We start from the raw sequence: 25,491 nt of genomic DNA, 5'->3' as shown, positions 1-25,491 counted from the left end.
GCTTACGTCATTGACATGAGACACTCTCGCAAAAAAATCATGGTTTTAGTAACGCAGTAATGCACCGTGCTTACGGGAAAGTAACAGTAATCTAATTACCTTTTCTGCAATAGTAATCCCTTACTTTACACGTTACTCAAAAAAAGGAATCAGATTACAGTAACGCGTAGCCCATCTCTGGTGGCCACCCATGGCTCCAATACCATTGTGAAGTTTGCTGATAGCACAGTGGTGTTGGGCGGCCTACATGGATAAAGTGGATCTCCTCAGACCTGGCATGGTCTGCCCACATTCAGGTCTAATCCAAAAAGGCTAGGCAGTGCCTGTATCATCTCCGACAACTGAGGAAGTTCAGGGTCTCTCCAGGGATCCTCAGGACTTTCTATACAGGCACTGTGGAGAGCATCCTCCATCACATCACATCCTGGTATGGGAGCAGCTGTGTCAGAGAACTGATCCATATGGCAGAACGCTGCTGCAGGGAAATTGAAGGCACCATCCGTCTCACTCTCAGAGAGGAACCAGACCCTGGCACAGGTCTACCCAATCTTCAATATGTACCACGATCTACCCATGGAGCTGCCCTCCATTGGGTCACCCAGGTGTGAGTTGAACAACTTCGCTATTAAAACATCATTTCTGGTGGGTGTCATTGGTTTTCCAAAGGAGCACATTTTGTTCCGTCACATAAGCTACCTACAGCCACTGAGACCCCCCTGGATAGGAACACTATTAGTTGAAAACTTGCCATATTTTTGCATGGTGCACAGTTTGTCCTCAATAAATTTGAGGAAACTACACAAATTGTAAATGAAAGAACAAAAGTCAGACCTAAAGCAGCAAATGAGCAGTATCTGAAAGACAAAAATTCAACAAAGACCTAAGTGACTATCAAGAAACATTTCTTAAAGAATTGAAATAGGGAGAAAAAGCTAGGCTATGTCACAATACAGAAAAGATGGACTGAAAATCAGTGGCAACAAGTTATGGAGTGATTAATACAAATTAGAAATTTTTGGTTCATTGTTAATATTTACAGAGGACATCAGGAGAGATGTACAAGACTGAGTGTCTACACCAATCTAATATAGTGAATGCGCTGTTATGGATGGGGCTGCATTTCAGCAAGTGGTGCTGGGGATTATAAATGCAGTGGCTTAATTTTTCAATATGACAAAGATCCGAAACACACTGCCAGTGCAGTAAAATTTGGATAGAGAAACACAAAATGGAATGATATTGGTCACGCAGTGACTCCACGGAGCTCAGGCTTCAACATTATTGAAGGGATCATTTTGACAGAAAACAAGTAAAGGCATTCAACCACCAAAGAACAGCTTTGGAATTACCTTTTTCCCAAAGATTGTTTCAAAAAATTACATGAAAGCGAAAGAGAGAAAGAAAGTTAAGGCTATGAAGGAATAAAGAATAAAGGATACAAATCTAGAATTGACTTTCAAGTTCATTAGGAAACGTTTTTGATTATGTCAAACATACTGTATTTTGATGTATGCTTTTCCATGTTTCAAGAAATTGCTGGACCTATTTACCATTTTTCTAGCAAAATACATAGAAATGGAGATGGCTCAAAACTTTTGCACATACATTTATCAGTATGAATGCATGTGTGTTTTTCACATTGGGCCATGTAGGTTTGTCCCCCCCCCCCTTTAATAATAACATCTTCATTCACTGAATTTTGTGTTTATCTTTGTGAAATACTTAAATCTGTTTGATGATCTCAAACATTTAAGTGTGGTAAATATACCAAAAACAAATTTGGGAAATCATGAAGGGGACAAACACTTGTTCACACCACTGTAGATGGCTTCTTGCACTCCTCTTTTAAGCCATCTATCTTCTTCTTCTTATCCTTTAGATGCAGATAGACAGCTGAATTTTGTCTTGTTGAAGTGGCTCTTCTATGTTGTGCCATGGGTTTACTGAGTGGCTGTTTCTTTTCTCCAGTGTATGTCCGAGCCTCACCGTACTGCATAGCATACACTATTTTGTTTGTATGCTATGCAGCTATTTTGTTTAGCTTGCGTTTGGGAGTTTTCTCCTTGGGATTAACCAGTTTTTGTCTGAGGGTGTTGCTGGGTCTGAAGTACACTGGGATGTCATGCGTGAATAAAATTCTCTTGAGTTTCTCTGATAAACCTGATAAACAAAGAATGACAGTGTTGTTCCGTTTGTCATTCTGTTTGCCCAAAGTTGGTGTCAGACCTTCTCTCCTGTGCATCTTTGCTGATTTGATGAAGGCCCAGTTGGGTTTAACAGTTTTCTTTAGATGTGTGTGTTCCTTTTCTTTCCCTTCTGGCTTAGAGGGAGCGTTTTCTACCCAGTGTTGCAGGGTCCTTATTACTGCAAATTTGTGTTCCACAAGGTAGTGGGAGTCAAAGAGTAGGTACTGGTCTGTGTCTGTGGGCTTCGGGTAAACTTCAGTGTTAAGGTTTCCATTCTCCTCAATGTGCACTGCAAAAATGGCAAAGTATTATTCTGTAACTACTGTACTCTGTACCACCATTTGGTTTTAGAGCTAAAGAAGATTCTTGGTTGAGAGATGAAATGTCCTCAAGAAACTTAAAGAAATTTCATGATGAGGTTCTTTCCAAGCTCCTTAGGCTACATAAAATGGTGAATCTCTTGGTATTATCACAGAAGTGATGAACAGATTTCAGTCCAGCATCTCTGATGTAGATATCACAGATGTAGAATGTTCTGGAAAGGAAATTAACCATCTATTTTTGTCTTTCCTGCAGATTCCAACCTGATATTGCAGTTAGCATTATAACTCTCTCACTCGTATTCCTAATGACCCAAACTGATTCTCCAGAGGCTTTCAGCCACTTTGTGGACAAGAAAGGTGTGCTAATTACAGCTTTCATTCCTTTCGTTCCTTGTGAATTCTAATAGGAAACCAAATGGTCTACCCAGACCAGACTGCTTGGTAGCTTCAATATAGTCTCAGTACAGCGTCTTTACAAGAGTTTCAAAGGGACAAGCTCTCACAGCCACATAAATCACTGCACACTCAAAAACAGCAACTAAAACTGGGTTAGAAATGGATTTTCATTAAACACTCTGGGGCCTAATTTCTGAGGTTTGCTGCCTAACAATGCCATCACAAATCAGATATTTTCATTATTTTCAATTTGCAAGCGAAGCTTTAGACACCTATTTCATTTGATTACCTTTTCTGCAACATTAGGTGTGTGAAGCTGATCTAGGCTAACAGACTGTAGATTCTGATATGACACAAGGTGACAGGAGCTTCCGATCAAGGAGACAAATTGTCAACCCTACAGCTCCTCATTCTTCAGCTCAGTGAGGAAAAGCTTTTACGTGCAGATGTCCTCTCTGCTCTGGAAAACATGAAACTGTCTGCTTGCCTTTACTTTCAGCAGTTACATAAAATAGACTGTTATTTATAGTGCAAAGACAAAGACATTAGAATAGAAAGATTTATCTTCTGCAGAGTAGGAATGGGAACAGAACATTTTATGATATTGTTGGTGGGAAAAAGAAAAAGAAATGTATCTTCTGGAGAGTCTGAATACCAAGAGCAAATGCAATGGAAGCCTAACAATAGTTTCTGGGAGGGGTCAGCAATTCCGCAAGAAAAAAAGACAGTGGTATTGTCAGTGGTATTTCTAGTACACTAAACTAGATGGAGATGAATAGTTTTCTATATTTAAATTTATATATTTTCTATAAATATTTAAATACACTCAAGTTGGAGAACACAGGATGTTACATTAATTTTGCTTCGAAAGACAGTTGGAGGTCTAACAGGACAATTATCTATAAACTAAACCTGAACTTAAAAACACAGACATTGCACACAGTCCTGTGGTTTAAGTTTACCTAGTCCTACATTAATATAAACCAAACACACATAAGAATAGGACAGGATATTTGATCATTAAAATATTATTCACGTGTAGGTTGACTGACAGAGCTATGAATCATAATATCCTCTCTCTCTGGATGTTTCATTTTGACAGTGTTGTGAGAAGCTTTTGCTTATATTAACAATGACGGTAACAAAGGCTGTATGTTGTGAAAGGCCTCTCTGGTAGCAGCTGACTAGAGCTTAAAGAGCATGCTTTAGCTCCTTACTTTTCGGGTGTACAGTATAACTACAGATATTCCAGGATTTACCAGGTTGTATACTGTAACGTTAGGTTGGTTAAACATGGCAAAGCCTAGACTAAGACTTTACAGATTGCTGACACTGCCTTAATATCAATGGGGAGATGTTTGACAATCCAGTCAGAGTCATAAAGAACTAAAATAAGTTGTTTTGACAGGAAGAAATGATTTACGAGCAGTACAAAGAGAGTGCAAGAGATAATCTGGAGACTATAGAAAGAGACCTGGTCTCAGCATCATGGAGTCTGTCTGGTGTCATAAGGGGAAAAAAAGACACTGAGAGAGTCAAATCCACAGAAAAACTGGTAAGTTCAGCAATTTTCCTGCCAAGTACCTTGATAAACTCAAAAAACAACTGGAAGGCAGAAATGTTTTGCATATTTGGCACAGAGAAATAAGTTGAAAGGAAATGACAAGGACTCACATCCAATCATCATCATGGCTACAGCAAAGATCTTCTCTCCATCTGTGTTTGGTGCTATGTTTCCAAAGCCAATACTGGTCAGACTGGTCATGGTAAAGTACAACGAAGTGATGTAGGCTGAGTCTTTACCGGGCCCGCCCTCCCAGATGCCTGAGCTCGAGGCATTGAATCTGTATGGCGTCCCAACTGTCTCTCCTAACAGGTACAACCAGCTGTCCATCCTCACAGTGTTGGTGTTCTCATCAATCACCTCATAGTATCCGATGCTGTACCAGATACAGGCCAGCCAGTGGGCTGCCAGGCCAAACACACAAACCAGCAAAACCAGCACAGCAGCGCCATACTCAATGTAATGATCCAGCTTTCTGGCAACTCGACCCAAACGCAGCAGACGTACCACTTTGAGAGAGCTAAAAAGGCTGCTGATTCCCTGCAAGTGAAAGAAGAGATAAAGCAGATAAGAGAAAATATGACACCGTAGGAGGGAGGGGGACAAATAAAGAGAAAAAAGGTGAAAGAAGAGTACAGAAACAATTAATTTTATGAAAGATTTTTCTTGTTTCAAACATTCAGCTCATCATGGGAATCTAAGGGGCCTTTTCCATCAAACATGCTGGCATCAGTTCACACAAACTGTGTGCTTATAATAACTTTGCTATTATTGTTATTTTTACCATGTAACCTATAATTATGCAGGATCACATCATCATCTAATCAGTATGTGACATGTCAGTCACGTATCTTGTTATGTGAAGATCTTGTTGAATGAGTGTAAACTTGAACCAGATTTCAAACAAAAGGAAACAGATTTTATCAATAAAAACAAACTGTGAAATATTGATGTCTTTGTTTTTGCTGTCCATTGCATCTTTTAGCCTGCATCAATCTCGATTGTAATTTCTCATGTAATAAAACACTTTTAACTGTTATTCCACTCAGTGTTACGTATTTATATTGGGGCCTCTCTTTGTGTTGAGTGGAAACTGAGTGGAGACTTTCATTGATGCTTTTTTTTGGAAATGGTTGACCTGAAAATTCACTTCATTACAAGCTGTTTTCTTGCTGTGTTAGTCCTGCATCAGGTTGGTCACCTGTTCAGAGTGTACTTCGCTATGGTAGCTGAGATAGGCTACAGCCACCTTGCGACCCTAATAAGGATAAGTGGAAGAGAACGGATCAATAGATCTCTTTATTCACCAACTTACCCCCCCTCATTTCTAGGAATACCAACAAATCATTTGTTTGTTTTTTCCCCCCATGTCCTTGACATAATTCATTAAAATTATTGTTAAATGATAAGTTCTGTTTTCTGGTTATCATAGAAATAATTATTTATTGATGACAATACATGTTAATAAGAAGCTGAACTGCCATGTTTGCTTTATTTTTTGTTATTTTTATTTTGTAAGACTGTTAATCCAACATTCTAATCTAATTCTAATCTATAATTTCAGTACATGACACCAAACCAATTGTGATGATATGGTCTGACACAGAACATGATGGCAACAGTATTGAATCCCATTGTTGAATCCCATTTATTTTAGTTTAGTTGAATTTGTTTTTCTTTCATGCCTCTACAATCTTGCGTTGAGATCAGGGGTGGTACCTCTGGATTGGCAAACCAGGGGTGTGGTTCCCATCTTCAAATAAGGGAGACCGGAAGGTGTGCTCCAACTATGGGGGGATCACACTCCTCAGCCTCCCTGGGAAAGTCTATGCCAAGGTGCTGGAGTCCGTCCGTTAGTCCAACCACGGTACAGGAGGAACAATGTGGTTCTTGTCCCAGTCATGGAACACTAGACCAGCTCTTTACCTTCTTCAGGTTTCTTGAGGACGCCTGGGAGTTTGCCCAACAAGTCTACATGTATTTTAAGGACATGGAGAAGGCATTTGACTGTACCCCTCAGACTGTCCTGTGGGAGGTGCTTCGGGAGTATGGGGTATTTGGCCCATTGCTATGGGCCATTCGATCCTTATACAACTGCTAAAAGAGCTTGGTCTGCGTAGCCAGCAATAAGTTGGACTCATTGGGTGTTGGACTCCACCAGGGCTGCCCTTTTCTGTTCAGAATTTTTATGGACAGAATTTCTAGGCGCAGCCAAGTGGGGGAAGGCTTATACTTGGGTGGTCTAAGAATCTGATCTCTGCTTTTTGCAGATGATGTGGTTCTATTGGCTTCATCAAGTGACAGCCAGCAGCTCCGAGTGTGAAGTAGCGGCAATGAGAATCAGCACCTCCAAAAGTCAGAAAAGGGTGGAGTGCCGACTTAAATGCAGGGATGTGTTCCTGCCCCAAGTTGAGGAGTTTAAGTATCTTAGGGTCTTGTTCATGAGTGATGGGAGAAGTAAGCAGGAGATTGACAGACAGATTGGTGCTGCAGCAGCAGTGATGCCTTGTACCGGTTCGTCGTGGGGAATTGAGAGCTGAGTATAAAAGCGAGGCTCTCAGTTTACCGGTTGATCTATGTCCCTACCCTCACCTATCGTCACGAGCTTTGGGTAGTGACCAAAAGAATGAGATTGCGGATACAAGTGGTGGAAATGAACTTTCTCTCAAGATTTACCTGGCCTCTCCCTAAGAGATAGGGTGAGGAGTTCAGCCATTCGGGTGGGGCTCAGAGTAGGAAAGGAGCCAGTGAGGAAGTTCAGGCATCTGACAAGAATGCCTCCTGGGCGCCTCCTGGGTGAGGTGTTCTGGGCATTGAATGAGGCTACGGGGCAGACACAGGAAACACTGGAGAGATTATTTTTCTTGGCTGGCCTAGGAAATCCTTTGACAAGCTAGAGGAGGTACCCAGGAGAGGGAGTCCAGGGCTTCTCTGCTTAGGCTGGCCCTGCAACCTGGCCCTGGATTAGCTGAAGAAAATGGATGGATGGATGGATGGATGGATGGATGGATGGATGGATGGATGGGTGGATGGATGGATGGATGGATGGATGGATGGATGGATGGGTGGATGGATGGATTTTCTTTCTTTTTCTTCAGTCTGTGATACTTCATTCTGTAATAGGCTGGCCAAAACAAAAATGATAAGTCAGTGTTTAATTTCACCAACAAATCCATTACAGTGTAAAATGTTGATTCTATTCTTTTTATTGTCAAAATTGTTTAGATTAAAATGAAATCAGTTATACTACCCAATAAGGTAAAAGACTAAATGAAAAAACAAGTCAACTTGTTGTTATGTTGATGTACTGAACACTGCAGCTTCTAATAAAAAAATATTAGCTGCACAAATTGTGCTAATTCATAAGCAACAGCACTGTTAAAGTATTTTACAATCAGTATCATTACAAAATAGAAACAATCGAGGAGCTCATGTGACACTGTAAAAATCCAGCCAGGTCTACTAAAGGTCAAGATGAATAGAGGGGTAAAGATGTTGTTGAAATAGCCACAAAAAGATAAAGACAGTCAGTCCAGATGACATGCCTATGGAGGTATGGAGATGTGTAGAAGAGCAGGCCGTGGACCTTTTGACCAGGCTGCTTAACATAATCTTAAAGAGTGTGGAATGGGGAAGAGTACTCAGGGGTGCCACCAGGGATTTGGGGCCCCATGAAAAAAATATTAGCCCAATTTAGTGTTAGTTTAATGTTGCAAATCACGGTGGCCCTAAAAATATAACACTGTGCAAAGATTGGGTTTTAATATGATTTAGCTTAATGAAAGCTCTCTTCACCTGCATTAGTCATCGACAGTGTGCAAAATATATCCAAAGCAATACACACTTCTCCAAAAACACTCTGGTTATGTGGGTTGTAGTGATAATATACTATTATCACAAAATAAATTGTGTGTAGAAAAAATATGAATATAAATATAACATGTTCAAAGGGTCTGCCTGCACCGATTACATGTCGGCTAAAAAAAACCCAAAACATTATTTTCCATTAGAAATGAAGTAAGGTAACTAATACTAGGGAAGTCGAGCAGTTTCTTTCATATTGACTTGCTATGAGTGTAATTTCCACGTGTCTCTCTTTTCTTTTTTGAAACCCAGACTTCCCTTTTCACTAAGCTATTCTATTTTCTTACCACTCAAGAAGTGGGCAACACCTAGGAGCACTGGCAACTGTACCAAACCAGATCTTGACATAAGGAAGGACATCCAGAAGAGTAAGGTTTTATTCTTTTTTGCCAAAAAACAAAACAAAACAAATGGTAGGAAACATAAAGGAAACATAAAACCCTCCTTGACCATGCATGGAGGGTTTCACCCCAAATCCAGCATGCTGAGACTGTACACCCAGCAGAACAAGGAAGACTGAGGACTGGTGAGTGTCAGAACCACTTTCCAGGATGACACAACAAACATCCATCAGGAAGATGGCCACAACAGACTGTGTGCTTAGTGAATACAGCAGGCAACAGAAACCTGAGAAAGAAGATGAGCAAAGAGAAAAATCATCAGGCCCCTGCATAGTACCCCTGGCAGATAGAGGAAGTGGCACAAGATCATACCATGAAAGGCAAGACCCCAGATGGAGGCAGTGTAAAGTGCCCCTGAGACAGCCCAGCACATAACAGCAGAGGTCAAAATGGGACAGGAAGAAGGAACATGAGGAGCTAGAGAACTAAAGGTGCTGAGAGAAGAGCTTGAGTAGATGTGAAAGGTGAAGGCAATACCTAGTGGTAATCAATGCTCTTAGTGCAGTGTAGGGATGGGTACCGGTGTCCGGTGCCATGATGGCACCGGTTCTGACATAAACGGTAGTAACCAGACCGAAAAGCAGCGCACATTTCGGTGCTTTATTTCGGTGCTTTTTTTTCCTGAGCTGTGATACACTTCTAGCCAATCACTTTACGTTTCCGAGGATAGTAGGCGGGCCCAGGTACGTACGTTCTGTTAGAGCAGAGCTACAGATTAAAAATGTCCAAGGCGAAGCGGTCAAAAGTCTGGCTGTACTTCACAGCAAAATATGCAAACTCAGCAGCAACAAGTGCTTTAAGCTGATACTGTGATACTGTCAAAGGAGGTAACACCAAGAATCCGATGAAACACCTGGCGACGCATAGCGTTTTTTTTAAAAGCCCAGAAATGCGCCGTATTTGATAGCTTGCTGCGAGACCTCACACCGAGCGCATCTACTGCGGGTGGGTTGCCTGTTATGCAACATCCCCCAAAAACACGAAGAGGAGAGTCCTGGCCCCTAGCCCTGCCAGTGTAGCAGAAATGATGAGGATGATGATGGCAGCAGCAGCCGTTCTTCTCTGCGTGAGTAGCTAAATGTTGTTCGTGTGTAATTTACGTTGAGTAGGCTAACCACGTTATTACATTAATGCATGTAAGGTGAACTAGCAAACATCATCATAGCTACATGCAGCTGTCTTCTTGTTTGATGGCAGATACTCCCTTCACCCTGGCCAAAAAGGCTAAAATGACCAAAGAAAAAGTGGAAAACAGTTAAACATGAGAGGTTTTTGGACAAAGTTTGTGTTTTTTCCATTGTTTAAGCACTGCTTCCAGCCAAGAGTGATGCCATATATGCCCCATAGCTGCAGAAAAGGCTAACATTGTTATCTTTTTACAAAAAACAGCTGAACATGAGAGGTTTTTGGACCAATTTTGTGTTCTCCATTCTTTAAGCACCGGTTTGAGCACCGTTTGAGCACCGGCACCGTTTCAAAAGTACCGATTTGGCACCGGTATCGGATAAAACCTAAACGATACCCATCCCTAGTGCAGTGACTCCCAAACTAAGGGAGTGTCTCCAGCAGATCCCTGGAACAGCATCCAAGATCTCTATGCAGAACAGCACAGTCCTAGGAACAGATAAGATACTGTGGAGGTCCCTCAAGCTCCCACGCCTCTGGCAGAGGACCTGAGCTTGAAGGATAAAGTTTGCCAGCAGGGGCAAGAGGGGAATTTTATATATATGCATTTTTTTGCCTTTTAGTATATTTTAACTAAAAGGTAAATATACACTACCAGTCAATTTAATTAATTTCATTTAATGGTTTTTCTTTATTTTCATGACTATTTAAATTGCAGCTTCTCACTGAAGGCATCAAAACTATGAATAAACACGTGTGGAATTGTGTAGCAAATGAAAAACTATGAAGTAACTCATAACATAAATTCTAATGTTTTAGGATTTAGATTCTTCAAAATAGCCACCCTTTGCTTTGATTACTCCTTTGCACACTCTTGGCATTCTCTCATTGAGCTTCATGATGTAGTCACCTGAAATAGTTTTCACTCCTCAATCGATCTCATCCCAAGCATCTCGATTGGGTTTAGTTTAGGTGACTGTGGAAGCCAGGCCATCTAGAGCAGCACTCCCTCACTCTCCTTCTTGGTCAAATAGTCAAATAGCCCTTACCCATCCTGGAGGTGTGTTTGGGGTCATTGTCCTGTTGAAAAATAAATGATGGTTCAACTAAACGTACACCAGATGGGATAGCACATCTCTGCAGGATGCTGGGTTAGCCATGCTGACTCATTGTGCCTTCATTTTTGAATAAATCCCCAACAGTTTGACCACACCATCACACCTCCTCCTCCATGCTTCATGATGGAAACCATGCAAATAGAGACCATCCCTTCACACAAAGACACAGTGTCTTTGTGTGAGGAGATGGTCTCCATATGCATGGTTGCAAACATCTCAAATTTGGACTCATTAGACCAAAGCACAGATTTCCACTGGTCTAATGTACATTCCTTGTGTTTCTTGGCCTCCCCTGAACAGTTGATGTAGAGATGTGTCTGCTACTGGAACTCTAATCTGAAGTACTCTTGACTAGCAATTTTTGAGGCTGGTAACTCAGATGAATTTATCCTCAGCAGCAGAGGTGACTGTTGGTCTTCCTTTCCTGGGGCGGTCCTCATGTGAGCCACTTTCATGATAGCACTTGAGGGTTTTTTCGACTGCACTTAGGTCAGTTCCTTCATCGTGATTATGCAAATTCTCATGACCACTGATCAACAACCACTGATCAAAGACCACTGATCAATGGCCATGAATACCATTCACAGAGAGTTGGGGAATGGCTGCAATCACAGCACTGTAAGATGGCTTACAGAAGCCCCCTCCTCGATTCCCTTTTCACGTAAATGTCCTCCTTGATTCCGCGCTCAAACCAGCGTTCCTTCCTGTCCAGGATGTGTACATCCTCATCATTGAAAGAGTGTCCACTGGCCTGTAGGTGTAAATAGACTGCAGAGTCCTGGCCTGACAAGGTAGCTCTTCTGTGTTGTGCCATTCGGTTCGCCAGAGGTTGTTTGGTTTCCCAAATGTATAAATCCTGGCAATCCTCCTGGCACTTAACAGCGTACACTATGTTACTCTGTTTGTGTCGGGGGACCTGATCCTTGGGGTGGACCAATTTTTGGCGCAGCATTTTTTGAGGTTTGAAACCCACAGAGACACGGTGTTTAGAAAAAATATGTCTCAACTGTTCCGATGCTCCTGACACGTATGGGATCACTACAGGTTTTCGCTTCGTCAGCGGTTATCCTTATCTCCTGGATCGGCTGGAGCTTTCTTTAGGAGCCTTCCCAGCTTTGACAAATGTCCAGCTGGGATAACCATATTCACTCAGGGCCTTCTTGATGTGATGTTCTTCTGCTTCTCTGCCCGCTGTGTCTGTGGGGATGGTGTTTGCTCTGTGTTGTAGCATCCTGATGACACCCAATTTATGCTCCAGTGGATGATGAGAGTCAAACCTTAAATACTGATCCATATGCGTAGGTTTCCGGTACACATCGACTTTTAGATGTCCCCCATTACTGATGGAGATCTCACTGTCTAAGAAGGCAAACCTGCCACTTTTCATATCCTCCCTGGTGAATTTGATGTGTCTGTCCACCGAGTTAATGTGATCCGTGAATTGTGGTACGTCCTGATTTTCACCCAAGTGTCATCCACATACCTGAACCAATGACTTTGTGGTGTTCCAAGGTAGACAAAATAAAGACCTCTTTTTCACTTCTTCCATGTACAAAATTTGCCATGATGGGTGAAACTGGGAAACCCAAGGCACACCCATGTTTCTGCCTGTAGAACTGACCCTTGTATGTGAAATAGGTGGAATGAAGACACAGTTCCAAAAACAAACAGACTTTTTCAATGCGGAGAGTGGTCCTGTTGCTGAGGTTGGGATCATCCTGTAATCTCTTACGAACTACCTCCCTTCCGTGACTGGGATGCAAGTGAAGAGAGATGTAACATCGTACGAGACCATGGTTTCATGTGCCTCCATAATGACATCTCTCACCTTCTCAACAAAATCCAAGGGGTTCTGAATGTGGTGTTCAGAGCTGCCTACCAGCGGGTTGAGGACCAAAGCCAGAAAATAAGAGATGTTATAGGTAACCAAGTTGATCAAAGGAGCTTTCAAAGAAAAGCGTCTGGACTTCTTTAAGTTGCTTGAAGACCACTCCCACTAGGTTTAAATCTGGTACTCCCCACCATTTGACCTTAGAACTGAAGAAGCTTCTCGGATGAGAGGCGAAACGTCTTCAAGCAACTTAAAGAAGTCCAGACGCTTTTCTTTGCAAGCTCCTTTGACTACGATGACCTGGATGACTGAGAACCTTCACAGACATAACCAAGTTGATCATACAGACAATCGGTCTTAAAGGTGCATCCTATTTATGTATCTTCGGTAAACCATACAGACTTGGTGTAGATTCCTCTGGGTATAGCCTGTGGTATGAGGTCCGGTCAATAGCATTGTCCTGTTCTAACTGCTTCAGATGGTCTATCACCCTCCTCCTGTAGTCACTTCCGTGGTTTCGTTTCAGGGACTCATATGTATTTTCGTCACTAAGCAGTGACAAAATTTTCTCATGATAGTCTTTTTGGTTTAGCGAAACTGTACACCTACCTGTCTGTGCAGGTTCTCTGTCATCGTAGACTACAATGACCATTCTCGGACTTCTTTAGGTTGCTTGAAGACGTTTCACCTCTCATCTGAGAAGCTGGGTGTAGGTCATAATCAGCCAAGGTTTTGGGTGAGCTCGTTGTGAAACCTAGCCCCACCCTATCATGTGATTTCCTGAGGTTAGAGGCCCAGGAGAGGGCATTAAGGCGTTTGGGAAGGAATCTCAGAACGGGCATTAAGGCGTTTGGGAAGGGATCTCAAAATTATAGATGGTGTCGTAAACCACCGTAAACCACTGCTCAAAGACATTCGCTCACAGTGGACATAAATGGCTTCTTTTAATCCTCTTTCAAACCATCTGTCTTCTCTGTCCGAAATATGTGTACATTGGCATCCTCAAAAGACTGACTCTTGTCCTTTAGATGCAGATGGACCGCCGAGTCTTGTCCCATGGAGGTGTCTCTTCTGTGTTGTGCCATGCGTTTATGAAGTAGCTGTTTGGTCTCTCCAATGTAGAGGTCTGGGCATTCCTCGCTACACTGTACAGCTTGTGTTTAGGAATTTTGTCTTTGGGATTAACCAGTTTTTGTCTGAGTGTGTTACGGGGTCTGAAGTACACTGGGATGTCGTGCTTGGAGAAGACTCTTCTTAGTGTTTCAGATACATCGGCTACATAGGGGATGACAATATTGTTGCGTTTTTCTTTCTTATCTTCCCTAGTGTCTGATCTTCTTCTCTGTGCCTCTTTGCTGACTTGATGAAAGCCCATCTAGGATAGCCGCATGTTTTAAGCGCTTCCTTTACATGTGTGTGTGCTCCTTCTTTTTCCCTTCAGGCTTAGAGGGAACATTCTCTGCCCGGTGATGTAGGGTCCTGATTATTCCAAGTTTGTGTTCCAGGGGGTGGTGGGAGTCAAAGAGGAGGCACTGGTCCGTGTGTGTGTGGGCTTCCGGTAAACTTCAATGTTGAGGGTTCCATTCTCTTCAGTCCAGAAAAGGCAAACAGTTATCCTTTGTGTCTTCCCTGGTGAACTTAATGTTTTTATCCACAACGTTAATGTGAGCAATGAAGGATTCCACTTCTCGTGTTTTGATTTTGACCCAGGTTTCATCTACATATCTGTACCAGTGGCTAGGTACTCTCCCTTTAAAAGAGCAAAGAGCATTTCTTGAGCAACCTGGAACTCCCGAGGTCAAAATGGGAGATGCTCCCAAGGGTGATGAAGAATGACCAAGCTAAGATCCTGTGGGACTTCCAGATACAGACAGACAAAATGGTGGTGGCTAACTAAGCAGACATAGTGGTGGTAGACAAACAGAAGAAGACGGCCGTAGTGATCGATGTAGTGGTTCCGAATGACAGCAACATCAGGAAGAAGGAACACGAGAAGCTCGAGAAATACCAAGGGCTCAGAGAAGAGCTCGCGAGGATGTGGAGGGTGAAGGTAACGGTGGTCCCAGTGGTAATCGGAGCACTAGGTGCAGTGACTCCCAAGCTAGGCGAGTGGCTCCAGCAGATCCCGGGAACAACATCGGCGATCTCTGTCCCGGAGATCTCTGTCCAGAAGAGCGCAGTCCTAGGAACAACTAAGATACTGCGCAGGACCCTCAAGCTCCCAGGCCTCTGGTAGAGGACCTGAGCTTGAAGGATTAACCGCCCACAGGTGCGAATGGGGAACTTTATACATATGCATGTATACTCCAAGATGAGGATACACGCATCCTGGACAGGGAGGAACAGTAATTTGAGCAAGGAGTCAAGGAGACCATTTACGTGAAGTGGGGAAAGACTATCTTTGAATTGAGGACGTTACATCTTTTACTATATTGCAATGCTGAGATTGCAGCCATTCCCCAACTCTCTGTGAATGGTACTCACGGCATGTCATGATCAGTGGTTGTTGATTAATAATCATGACAATGTGCATATTAATAATCAAGAAACTGACCTCACAGCCCATCGTTCGTCAGTGGTGCTAGTTTCAGTAATCATACAAATGTACTCTCTATAAGGTTGGGGAAACTTGCATTCAGCTAAAACCGAAGAAGTCGCTTGGATAAGTAAGGAAACACTGAAAGTACTATGTCCAGATTAACAGAATCAACTCTTCTGAAAGTTAGCTAAAGTGTACTCTTGAGTAAGGACAGTATTTTATCCTGCGATGTTGTGGAAGAAGAGATGAATTGTCAATCTCCAGTAATGCCCCAAAGTTTCGATAGTGGCACCACTGCCATTTTTTTTATTTATTTACCTTACCTAAGGCTGAGGCTTATAGAGTTCTGTGCATTGTTCCTCTTCAATAAATGCCCAAATGTCAACAGAAGAAATGATTTTCTGAAACAGGGTGATACATCAGTATTTATGAATTCCTGTTCATATTTGAGATTTCTGTCTCGTCACTTTTCCCAAGTAAGCTCACAATACTTTTACACATCTTTCTTCTTCAATATAGTAAATATTTATGCTCAGTGGATGACTTTGAGTGGATGCGAATGAAGGCTAAGGTGATCCTTATAGGATAATAGCTTTTTGACCCTTTTACACTTCTGGCACACTTGCTGTTGGGGCTGTCTATGTTATGAGTTTTGGGGTTTTTGGTTCTTTCTAGAGTTTTATTTATTTGAAAGAGGATTATGTATTGTTGGAATTGAGCTGTCAGCCATTTCCTAATGTTTATATGTCTATGTTTATTTTTTCCCTACACCTGGTAAAATTTCCTTTGATATTGTTATTTCAAGTCTAAAGTTTTGAGTTTCTGTTTTTTATATCCTTAGGTTAATCCAGCTGTGTGCTCCTATTCTGTTCCTTCAGCCTTTTCTATGTTTGTCTTTTATCTCTGTCAAGATTACCCACACTTTGGAACCAACCCACCTTTAGAAGATTCATCCCCAAAAACCTGATGATTTGAGATTCAAGTGATCCAGGTTTTGAAAATGACAAATATACACAGATTTAACTAAATTTTCTTGAAAATTATTTGATGTGCGGAACTAAAATTTCAGACGGTAAGTTTGCCCATATGGAAAAGATATATATAAATCTTATAAAGTTTGTATCTGTCTTGTGTGAAACTTGTATGAAAAGCATACAAGAGTGAAAAATTATATAATGAAACTTGTATGTTTTGGATACTTACTAAAACAATATATGAAAGTAATGAGAAAGTGGCCACTTTCATGAGTAAATCATGTAAGTTTTTACTATTTCTTTTCTATATGGGTGGGAATGACAGGGATGACTTCCCTATCAGTGGGGCCGAAGTTACTGAGGCTGTTAACTCCTTGGTGGCAGGGCCCCTGGGGTGGATGCAATAGACCCTGACTTCCAGATGGCCCTGGATGATGTAGGGCTGCCTTGGTTGACATGCCTCTACAATGTCGTGTGAAGAATTAGAATTAACTCCTCCAATATAGGGGCCATGGTTCTGAGCAGGAAAAAGGTTGCATGCCCAATCCACCTAAGGGAATAAGAAGTAAGGATGGGAATTCCTTGGAACTGTTAGCCCGCTTGCCTGTCAATTGTCAACAACGCAATGACAGGAATGAGGCATGATGTCTTCCACAGCAGCGGGACCCTCTGCATACTCAGACTCATCATGAACAGTTTATGCAGGACAATGACAAGATAATATGTGACATGGTCTTCAGAGTCTTCAAGGGCCTATAATGGACTTATGTGCCAAGTTCGGATGCGCAACTCCTGACTGTGTAGGAAGAGTTGGCTATCAAAAAATCAAAAATAGACACACAGAAATTTGATGCATTACAGAAACTAGTTCCTCACTACCAAAGATTATTTAAACTATAGTATTTAACATTGATGTCTTTCTGAAAGACACATATATGCAGGTCTCAAAAGAGTAACCAACTTGTTAGCTGTGTGTAAGCCTATGTTAAACTGGAAGTTTATAACTGTTACATTTTATATGTATATTTTCTGTTGAGAAGTTACTATGCATTAAATAAGCCCAAGTCCTCTGTGGAATTGGGTTCGTAGCAAACTGCTTGAGTAAATTAAAATTCAGGCCAGTTTGCAAAGACTTAAAAACACATGAAGTAAAAAATAAAGTGAGTCTCTGAGATGAAAAATCCATTGTAGCTGCACTCTCACATTAATGCTGAAAGAAAACACAAATAAAAGAATATGAGTTGGAAGCCGGCACTCTGTTCTACGAAAAGTCAAAATATAGCTGCTCCCATAGGCGTTTTCTCAGCAAAATTCTGTCATATCTCTTTTAGTCAAGGGACACCCAAATCATCACACTTCCACCTCTATGTTTGAGCTTTGATTCTACAAGCTGAAGTTTAAGGGCCTGTGCATAACATAGGAAACTTGTTATAAAGATAATACATTACATCTTGCTTTGTATACACTGTGCTTTCACGTGTCTTCTCTAGAAACTCCAGTTTCTCCCTCAATCAAAAATTAGACTAGGCTAAATACTTCCAGTCTTAACCCAAAGAATATTCAAATTCTAAAGAGTTCTATTTGCTGGTCAAACCCAAACATGACATAAATCAGCCAATTATATTTTTTTGGTTTCAAAGATTTGCATAACAAGAGCTCATTCTCAACAAATGTGATTTGAATTGCTAAAGGTTACAAATCACTTATAATCATTTAATACTGTTATGATTATGGAAAGTCTTAATCAACCAAATGCCTTTGGATTTGAATGGAGCTGAATAATAGATTCATTGATAATTAAACACAGTAGTTATTTTCAATCTAAAACATCATCAACATATGTCCCTAAAATATCCCCAAATTCCAAGAGACTCAGTTGCACTGAACAGCTTATTAAGTCTGCTCATCTTAGGTACTACACACTGATTAGTTTTAAATCTGGTCTGTGACAGGAACCCAGTGTTCAATGATGACTGCAACCTCATGACTGAACAAAGAGGATGTAAAAACATAGCATTCATCTTAAATAAATTATAATAAAAATCCCTACAAACCTCATCCACATTCTCAAAAGCGTTGATAACATCATAAGGCAAGCAGGACAAGAGGTCGATGACAAACCAGGTTTTGACATAGTTCATGCGAATTAGTTTGGGATCAGAGATAACCTCTCCAGCTGGACCAACAAACGTAGTGTGGAAATTGAGGACAATGTCCACGAGGAAGATGACATCCACAATGCTGTCCACCACCAGCCAGGTGACATTGTTCTGCTTGGTCTTAAACGAGACATTGTAGGGCACCATGATAGCAGTGTAGAATGTCAGGATGAGGATAACCCAGTCCCACGTGGTCTTGAAAAGGCAGTAGTGGAGAATGATGTGTGGTGGTGTCTTTGGGGTTTCCTGTTTGTACTGAGGCAAGATATCTGAACCCAGCTGGAGAACCTGCAACACACACACACACACACACACACACAAAAGAGTTAGGCTGGGCTTAAAAGCAGAAAGAATATATTACCACAATGTGAACAAGCGATGCAGTATAGTACAACTTGTTTTTACCTGAAACTGTCCAGCCTGAGACTGAAATACTTTGCTAAACAGCACATTTGAGCTATCTTACAGTATTTTCTGTCCTATAGTAAGTAAGACATAACATTCAGCAATTATCCAGAAGTACAAAAACTTATTTTGGGGCAACAAACCTTTTAGCTTAGCACAATTCTTCTTGTTATTTAGATGTATTTATCTCTATTTTTGGCATGGTGACTATTACAAATTTAATTCAGATAATTTTTTCAGCAAACTGACAAAATGAGCTCATAATCCTCTATCTTCTATACATGGCTGATGTGTGACAAAAGATGTTTCTACAACTCTTTTTACTCCTGGGTTCCCTTGTCACAGTCTGGCGAGAGCAGACTGTATGTATTGTGAAGAGTGGACCCAAAATGCAGACACCAAGGAACTTGGATCAAAACTTGAGTAACAAAAAGCGAGCCGTTTAATGAGGCTGGCAGAAAAGGTACAAATAACGGGCAAGGCAAACAGAAATAAAATTAACATTAACCTAAACTGGGAGAACTAAACAAACAACATGGAAAAACCTGGACATGAAACCTAGAAACATGGCATGGAGAACCTGGCGTGAACAACAGACGACCTGACAATCACACACTGAAAACAGAGGACTTAAATACACAGGAGGTGATTAGGGGAAGTGGAGACACATGAGGAAACAGCTGGCACACATGAACATAACGACGTCACAGTGGGAGTGTAAAACTGAACATGATGAACACAGAACACCAGACCTCTTCACAATAAAACAGGAAACATAATGAGACATAGACATGACAACCCGAACTTGACAACGTAAGACACAGACATGAAACGCATGAAGAGCAGGGGGGATTTAACATGGTTGGAAACACGAGGGGAAAATAATAACTAGAAACACTTAGGCATAATAATACAAACTTGATAACAAATGACACGCAGCATGAAACACGAAGGTTGAGGGGAAACTTAAATACAGGGGAAGAAAACACAAGGAGTCTAATAACCAAATGAACTTAGATAACCTAATGAACAAAATAAACTCAAACTTAAAACGCTGGGTCAAAAGACCCAGGATCATGACAGAGCCCCCCCTTCAAGGGCGGATTCCAGACGCCCAAAACCATGAACAAAGAAAAGAAGCAGCAAGAAAACAAACACGAAACAAAAACAACACAACCCACCCAGGGCGGGCGGTGGGGGCCCAGGATGGAGGGCCAGAAACAAAACAAAGAAACCGAAGCACTCAGTCCAAACACAAGGGCTTAAGAGTCCGAGACCCTGTTTCAGGAGGGCGACCATGATCTTGGCAGAAAAGGAGTTCATGGCACAGTAGTTCAGGTGGCCGACCTGGAGGCCGATGGCACAGTAGTCCATAGTTCAAGGGTTCAGGGGGCCGGCCATGTGGAAGGTGGCAGTGGAGAAGCAAGCATGGCTGGCCACACTCGGGAGGCTTGGCTCGCGGCCGGCGGTGACGTGGACGAGACCCGTCGGGTGGCTTGGCTGGCGGCCGGCGGCAGTGTGGATGTGGACGAGACCCGTCGGGTGGCTTGGCTGGCGGCCGGCAGCAGTGTGGATGTGGACGAGACCCGTCGGGTGGCTTGGCTGGCGGCCGGCGGCAGTGTGGATGTGGACGTGACCCCTCGGGTGGCTTGGCTGGCGGGACGAGCAGAGGCGTGGCGTCGACCACTGGCTGGGTCGTGGCGGGCGAGACGAGCACAGGCGTGGCTGAACCTCCAGCTGGCGAGACGAGCACAGGCGTGGCTGAACCTCCAGCTGGCGCAACAGGACCAGGCGTAGCAGAAGCACAGGCAGAGGCCGAAGACTCTGACGAGGCCGAAGACTCTGACGAGGCCGAAGACTCTGACGAGGCCGAAGACTCTGACGAGGCCGAAGACTCTGACGAGGCCGGGCCAGACGAGGCCGGGCCAGACGAGGCCGAAGACTCTGACGAGGCCGGGCCAGACGAGGACGAAGACTCTGAGGCTGAAGCCGGAGCCGGACCAGGTGGAGCAGGAGCAGCTGATGCAGAGGCCGGACCGGGCGAGGATGAAGGCTCTGAGGCTGCGGCTGACGAAGCACAGGCTGGAGCTGCGGCTGACGAAGCACAGGCTGGAGCTGCGGCTGACGAAGCACAGGCTGGAGCTGCGGCTGACGAAGCACAGGCTGGAGCTGCGGCTGACGAAGCACAGGCTGGAGCTGCGGCTGACGAAGCACAGGCTGGAGCTGCGGCTGACGAAGCACAGGCTGGAGCTGGTCCTGGCGTAGCAGAGGCAGAACCAGGTGACAGTGAGGCAGCCACAGGTGGTGAAGCAGAAGGTGGCCAGACGGGCTCCTCAGGCCCTCCAGACGAAGCACGAGGCTGGACGGGCTCCTCGGGCCCGCCAGCAGACGAAGCACGGTGCTGGACGGGCTCCTCGGGCCCGCCAGCTGACGTGGCCCGGTGCTGGACGGGCTCCTCGGGCCCGCCAGCTGACGTGGCACGGTGCTGGACGGGCTCCTCGGGCCCGCCAGCTGACGTGGCACGGTGCTGGACGGGCTCCTCGGGCCCGCCAGCTGACGTGGCACGGTGCTGGACGGGCTCCTCGGGCCCGCCAGCTGACGAGGCGTGGTGCTGGACGGGCTCCTCGGGCCCGCCAGCAGACGTGGCGTGAGGCTGGACGGGCTCCTCGGGCCCGCCAGCAGACGTGGCGTGAGGCTGGACGGGCTCCTCGGGCCCGCCAGCAGACGTGGCGTGGTGCTGGACGGGCTCCTCGGGCCCGCCAGCTGACGAGGCATGAGGCTGGACGGGCTCCTCGGGCCCCCCAGCTGACGTGGCATGAGGCTGGACGGGCTCCTCGGGCCCCCCAGCTGACGTGGCATGAGGCTGGACGGGCTCCTCGGGCCCGCCAGCTGACGAGGCATGAGGCTGGACGGGCTCCTCGGGCCCCCCAGCTGACGCTGAAATAGGCTGCACAAACTCCAACTCAGCCCCTGGCTCCAATCTGGCCTGGATCTCGGTCCCACAGTGGCTTAGCTGGGCCTCATGGCTAGCACTTCCAGTGCAAAATGTCCTATAATTTGGCTTCTTGGAAGCAAAGTTCATAGCATGATCAATACACTGGGATGCTAGGTAGTTGTGCAGAGGGATAAGATATTCCGTGGAAGACTTGGCTGGTGATTTTTCAGTCTTAGTCATTTCATAAACATGCCCATGAACCTTTAAGGCAGTGTTTGTTCCAATATTGTCCTTAGAAAAAACGCGTGGATTCAGAATACAATCACCCACCTCATGTTGCTGTGAGCCGTGGTGACGACCTGGACGCCGCCTCCTCCTGGAAGCGGTGGTTGTGGAGGCCGGCGCCGCTACAGCTGAGGTGAATGTAGCACTGGAAGCAGCCACCGGTTGAGGTGAGGGAAACGCAGCACTTCTCTGCTGCAGTGGCGACATGGACATGGAGACAGGTGAGAGACTGAATAAGCCGACTCTTACTCCTGTAGCCGGTGAAGGAAGAGCTGCATCACCGCAGGGCTGGTGTGATTCAGCCTGCACACTGGGCACCTGCTCAGACGATGATGGTGAGGCAGAGGAGATCGTGGCTGTAGCAAACTTCTTTAAATCTGCAGGCAGGCAGTCCATAAAACCTGGGTTAGCCGTGGCTATCCGGGTCAACTGAGCCCGAATAGCCTCCTTCTCCTCCCCCTGCTTCCCTGCACAGGAGATAATCCAAAGTCCACGAAGCTGTGTAACACGAATCTTGAATTCAAAAAAGTCACTGAAATAAATGTCCGCTGGGTCCAGCATGGTCAGGTCGTTCTGTCACAGTCTGGCGAGAGCAGACTGTATGTATTGTGAAGAGTGGACCCAAAATGCAGACACCAAGGAACTTGGATCAAAACTTGAGTAACAAAAAGCGAGCCGTTTAATGAGGCTGGCAGAAAAGGTACAAATAACGGGCAAGGCAAACAGAAATAAAATTAACATTAACCTAAACTGGGAGAACTAAACAAACAACATGGAAAAACCTGGACATGAAACCTAGAAACATGGCATGGAGAACCTGGCGTGAACAACAGACGACCTGACAATCACACACTGAAAACAGAGGACTTAAATACACAGGAGGTGATTAGGGGAAGTGGAGACACATGAGGAAACAGCTGGCACACATGAACATAACGACGTCACAGTGGGAGTGTAAAACTGAACATGATGAACACAGAACACCAGACCTCTTCACAATAAAACAGGAAACATAATGAGACATAGACATGACAACCCGAACTTGACAACGTAAGACACAGACATGAAACGCATGAAGAGCAGGGGGGATTTAACATGGTTGGAAACACGAGGGGAAAATAATAACTAGAAACACTTAGGCATAATAATACAAACTTGATAACAAATGACACGCAGCATGAAACACGAAGGTTGAGGGGAAACTTAAATACAGGGGAAGAAAACACAAGGAGTCTAATAACCAAATGAACTTAGATAACCTAATGAACAAAATAAACTCAAACTTAAAACGCTGGGTCAAAAGACCCAGGATCATGACATCCCTGTTTGGTTTTCTGTATTAATGTGTGTCCTTTGTGTGGCCTGCCCTCCTGCTACTGTGCCTGGCACACATTCTCATAATCACCTCCTCAACCCTTGCAGTACCCCATCCCAGTGTTTTTTTTTGTTTGTTTGTTTTTTCATTAGGGAGAAAAAAGACCTTACTGTAGGGGAAATGGTGTTACCTCTGCCAGGCGTGAATGTTTATGAACATTCTCTCCTTTATGGACAGCTGGGGCAAGCTGCTGAAGAACTCCTCGACTGCTGGTTAGTGCACGAGTCAAACGAGCAAATTTACCCCACCCTGTCAAGGAGATAACACAACAGCATGAAGACACTGAAAACTTATCTTAACATTAAACATGATGAATGACTAAAACACTGCTGGATTTTGAAGCAACTAATGTTTAACCCAGTTAGCCATAGTAGGCTAGTTTTGTTGGTTTGGTTCTTTCCTTTTTTTAAACAATTTTAAATATTCCAACCATTTAATGTTAAAGACGGATAGCTTTCCATGACAGCAAACCGTAGTGGTATGACCCAAAGTATAGGAACATCAGAGAGATACTCCCATACAGCTTATGACAAAATTTAATCCGAAGTGATTGATGGCCCTAATCACGACCTTTTGACCTCCCCCCTCCCCCCCGGAAGTGTGTAATGAGCGTGACGAATTGCATCCGGAGAAGGGAGGGGGGAAACCTCCGGAAGCGCGCCATCTGTTGTTGGGAAAAAAAAGTTTTTAGAGGGAGGGAGTGCAGCGGGGGAGGAGAATAAAAAAGCAGAGAGGAGTCCGTCACAATTTCTAAGGCACAGACGCAAGATGGATTTCCTTCTGCAGCCCAGCAGCGTTCCTGTGTCCGATGAGATCTGCTCTCCCAAAGAAGAAGGCTTTGAATATGACATATTCAAATACAGCATATTTACTATGGAAGGCCTCGATCCGGACCTTATGACCCTACCGGAAATACTCCGGAAGTGTCTAGTCATTTTCAGACCTGATGCGTCATGTTCCATAAACATGAGGGGAGGGGTATGGTTCCTGAAGCACAGCGGTGATGCAGCAGCTGATTCTGTGCTGTATAGAGAGACAGAGCGGCAGTTAGTTTTCCGCAAACTCATAGTTTGAATTCTGTTTCGATATTATGACAATTTTCTCTGTTTTTTACAATAGCGGGTGTAATTTTACTTTCTTAAGCTGCACCGGCGTTTGTAATGGGAATAAAGAGTGACTTCCTGTAGAGATTTCAATAGTATTTTATTTTCCTATAATACAGACGCAGTAAAAAAAACCTTTAAGATACACCATAGCTTGTGATGAAAAGAAGAACTTTCTATCCGCTTGTAACCTACAGGCTGCCTACCCTATATGTGTAAAAAACGAATAAATATTCCTTAGTGAATACTACTTTTCCTTTTGAGAGACTGAAAAACAAACCATAATTGCCGTGACAGGCGATCTTGTTTCACACACACACACACACACACACACACACACACACACACACACACACACACACACACACACACACACACACACACACACACACACACACACCGCGGGCCAAGGAGGAGTGAGACGGCGGAAGAGTTTTTTTCTTCAATACTTTTACAATAGGTTTTCTCAATAGACAGAAAATGATGACGCTGAGGAGTCAACAGCCGATATTATCATTGCTTGTAACCCGGTAAATAATTTCGTACATCTCCCAATAAAATAAGTCTTAGTGGAAAAAAGCTCATTTTCGAATAAGTTTATTAAAGCACCCCCCCTCTGTGGAAAAGAGTCAACCATGAGGCGAGTTTTGTCAACAGCAATTGTCCATTTGGTAAAACAAATATCCGCCTCAAAGTCGTATTTTACCGTTGCAGAATGTGGAAAACAGACAGCCCTCACAGGAGGCACCATAGTTAAAATATTTAAATTTCAACTAAATTTGTAGTAATGATCGGATTTCCTCACTTATCTACACCACACTCCTTGTCCTTGATTTCTTATCGTTTCTTATCGTTCCTCTGTCCCTTAATAGAAACCACATATATAGAAACTATCCTCCCTTTCAGTT

The 25,491-nt window shown here is 43.7% G+C and overlaps 1 protein-coding gene across 2 annotated transcripts in view; it reads right to left on the bottom strand.

Annotated features, from left to right (window-relative positions):
• Positions 1-25,491, bottom strand: part of LOC308395830 (voltage-gated delayed rectifier potassium channel KCNH1-like) — a 103,260-nt gene that overhangs the window by 52,314 nt on the left and 25,455 nt on the right. Inside the window, exons 1-4 of one of the 2 annotated variants that reach the window (XM_080880818.1) lie at positions 24,424-25,108; positions 23,611-23,729; positions 18,376-18,768; positions 4,580-5,009 (exon numbers count right to left, since the gene is read on the bottom strand). In XM_080880818.1, coding sequence (XP_080736944.1) covers positions 4,580-5,009; positions 18,376-18,768; positions 23,611-23,729; positions 24,424-24,547 — 1,066 coding nt within the window. In that variant the 5' untranslated portion in view covers positions 24,548-25,108. Of the gene's footprint in view, positions 1-4,579; positions 5,010-18,375; positions 18,769-23,610; positions 23,730-24,423; positions 25,109-25,491 lie in introns of those variants that run through there. The other variant, XM_080880817.1, reaches the window with a different exon arrangement.

This window comes from Rhamphochromis sp. 'chilingali', assembly GCF_963969265.1.
Source record: "Rhamphochromis sp. 'chilingali' genome assembly, chromosome: 4".
Classification (NCBI taxonomy): Eukaryota; Metazoa; Chordata; class Actinopteri; order Cichliformes; family Cichlidae; genus Rhamphochromis; species Rhamphochromis sp. 'chilingali'.
This window is presented reverse-complemented; position numbering and strand designations above follow the sequence as displayed.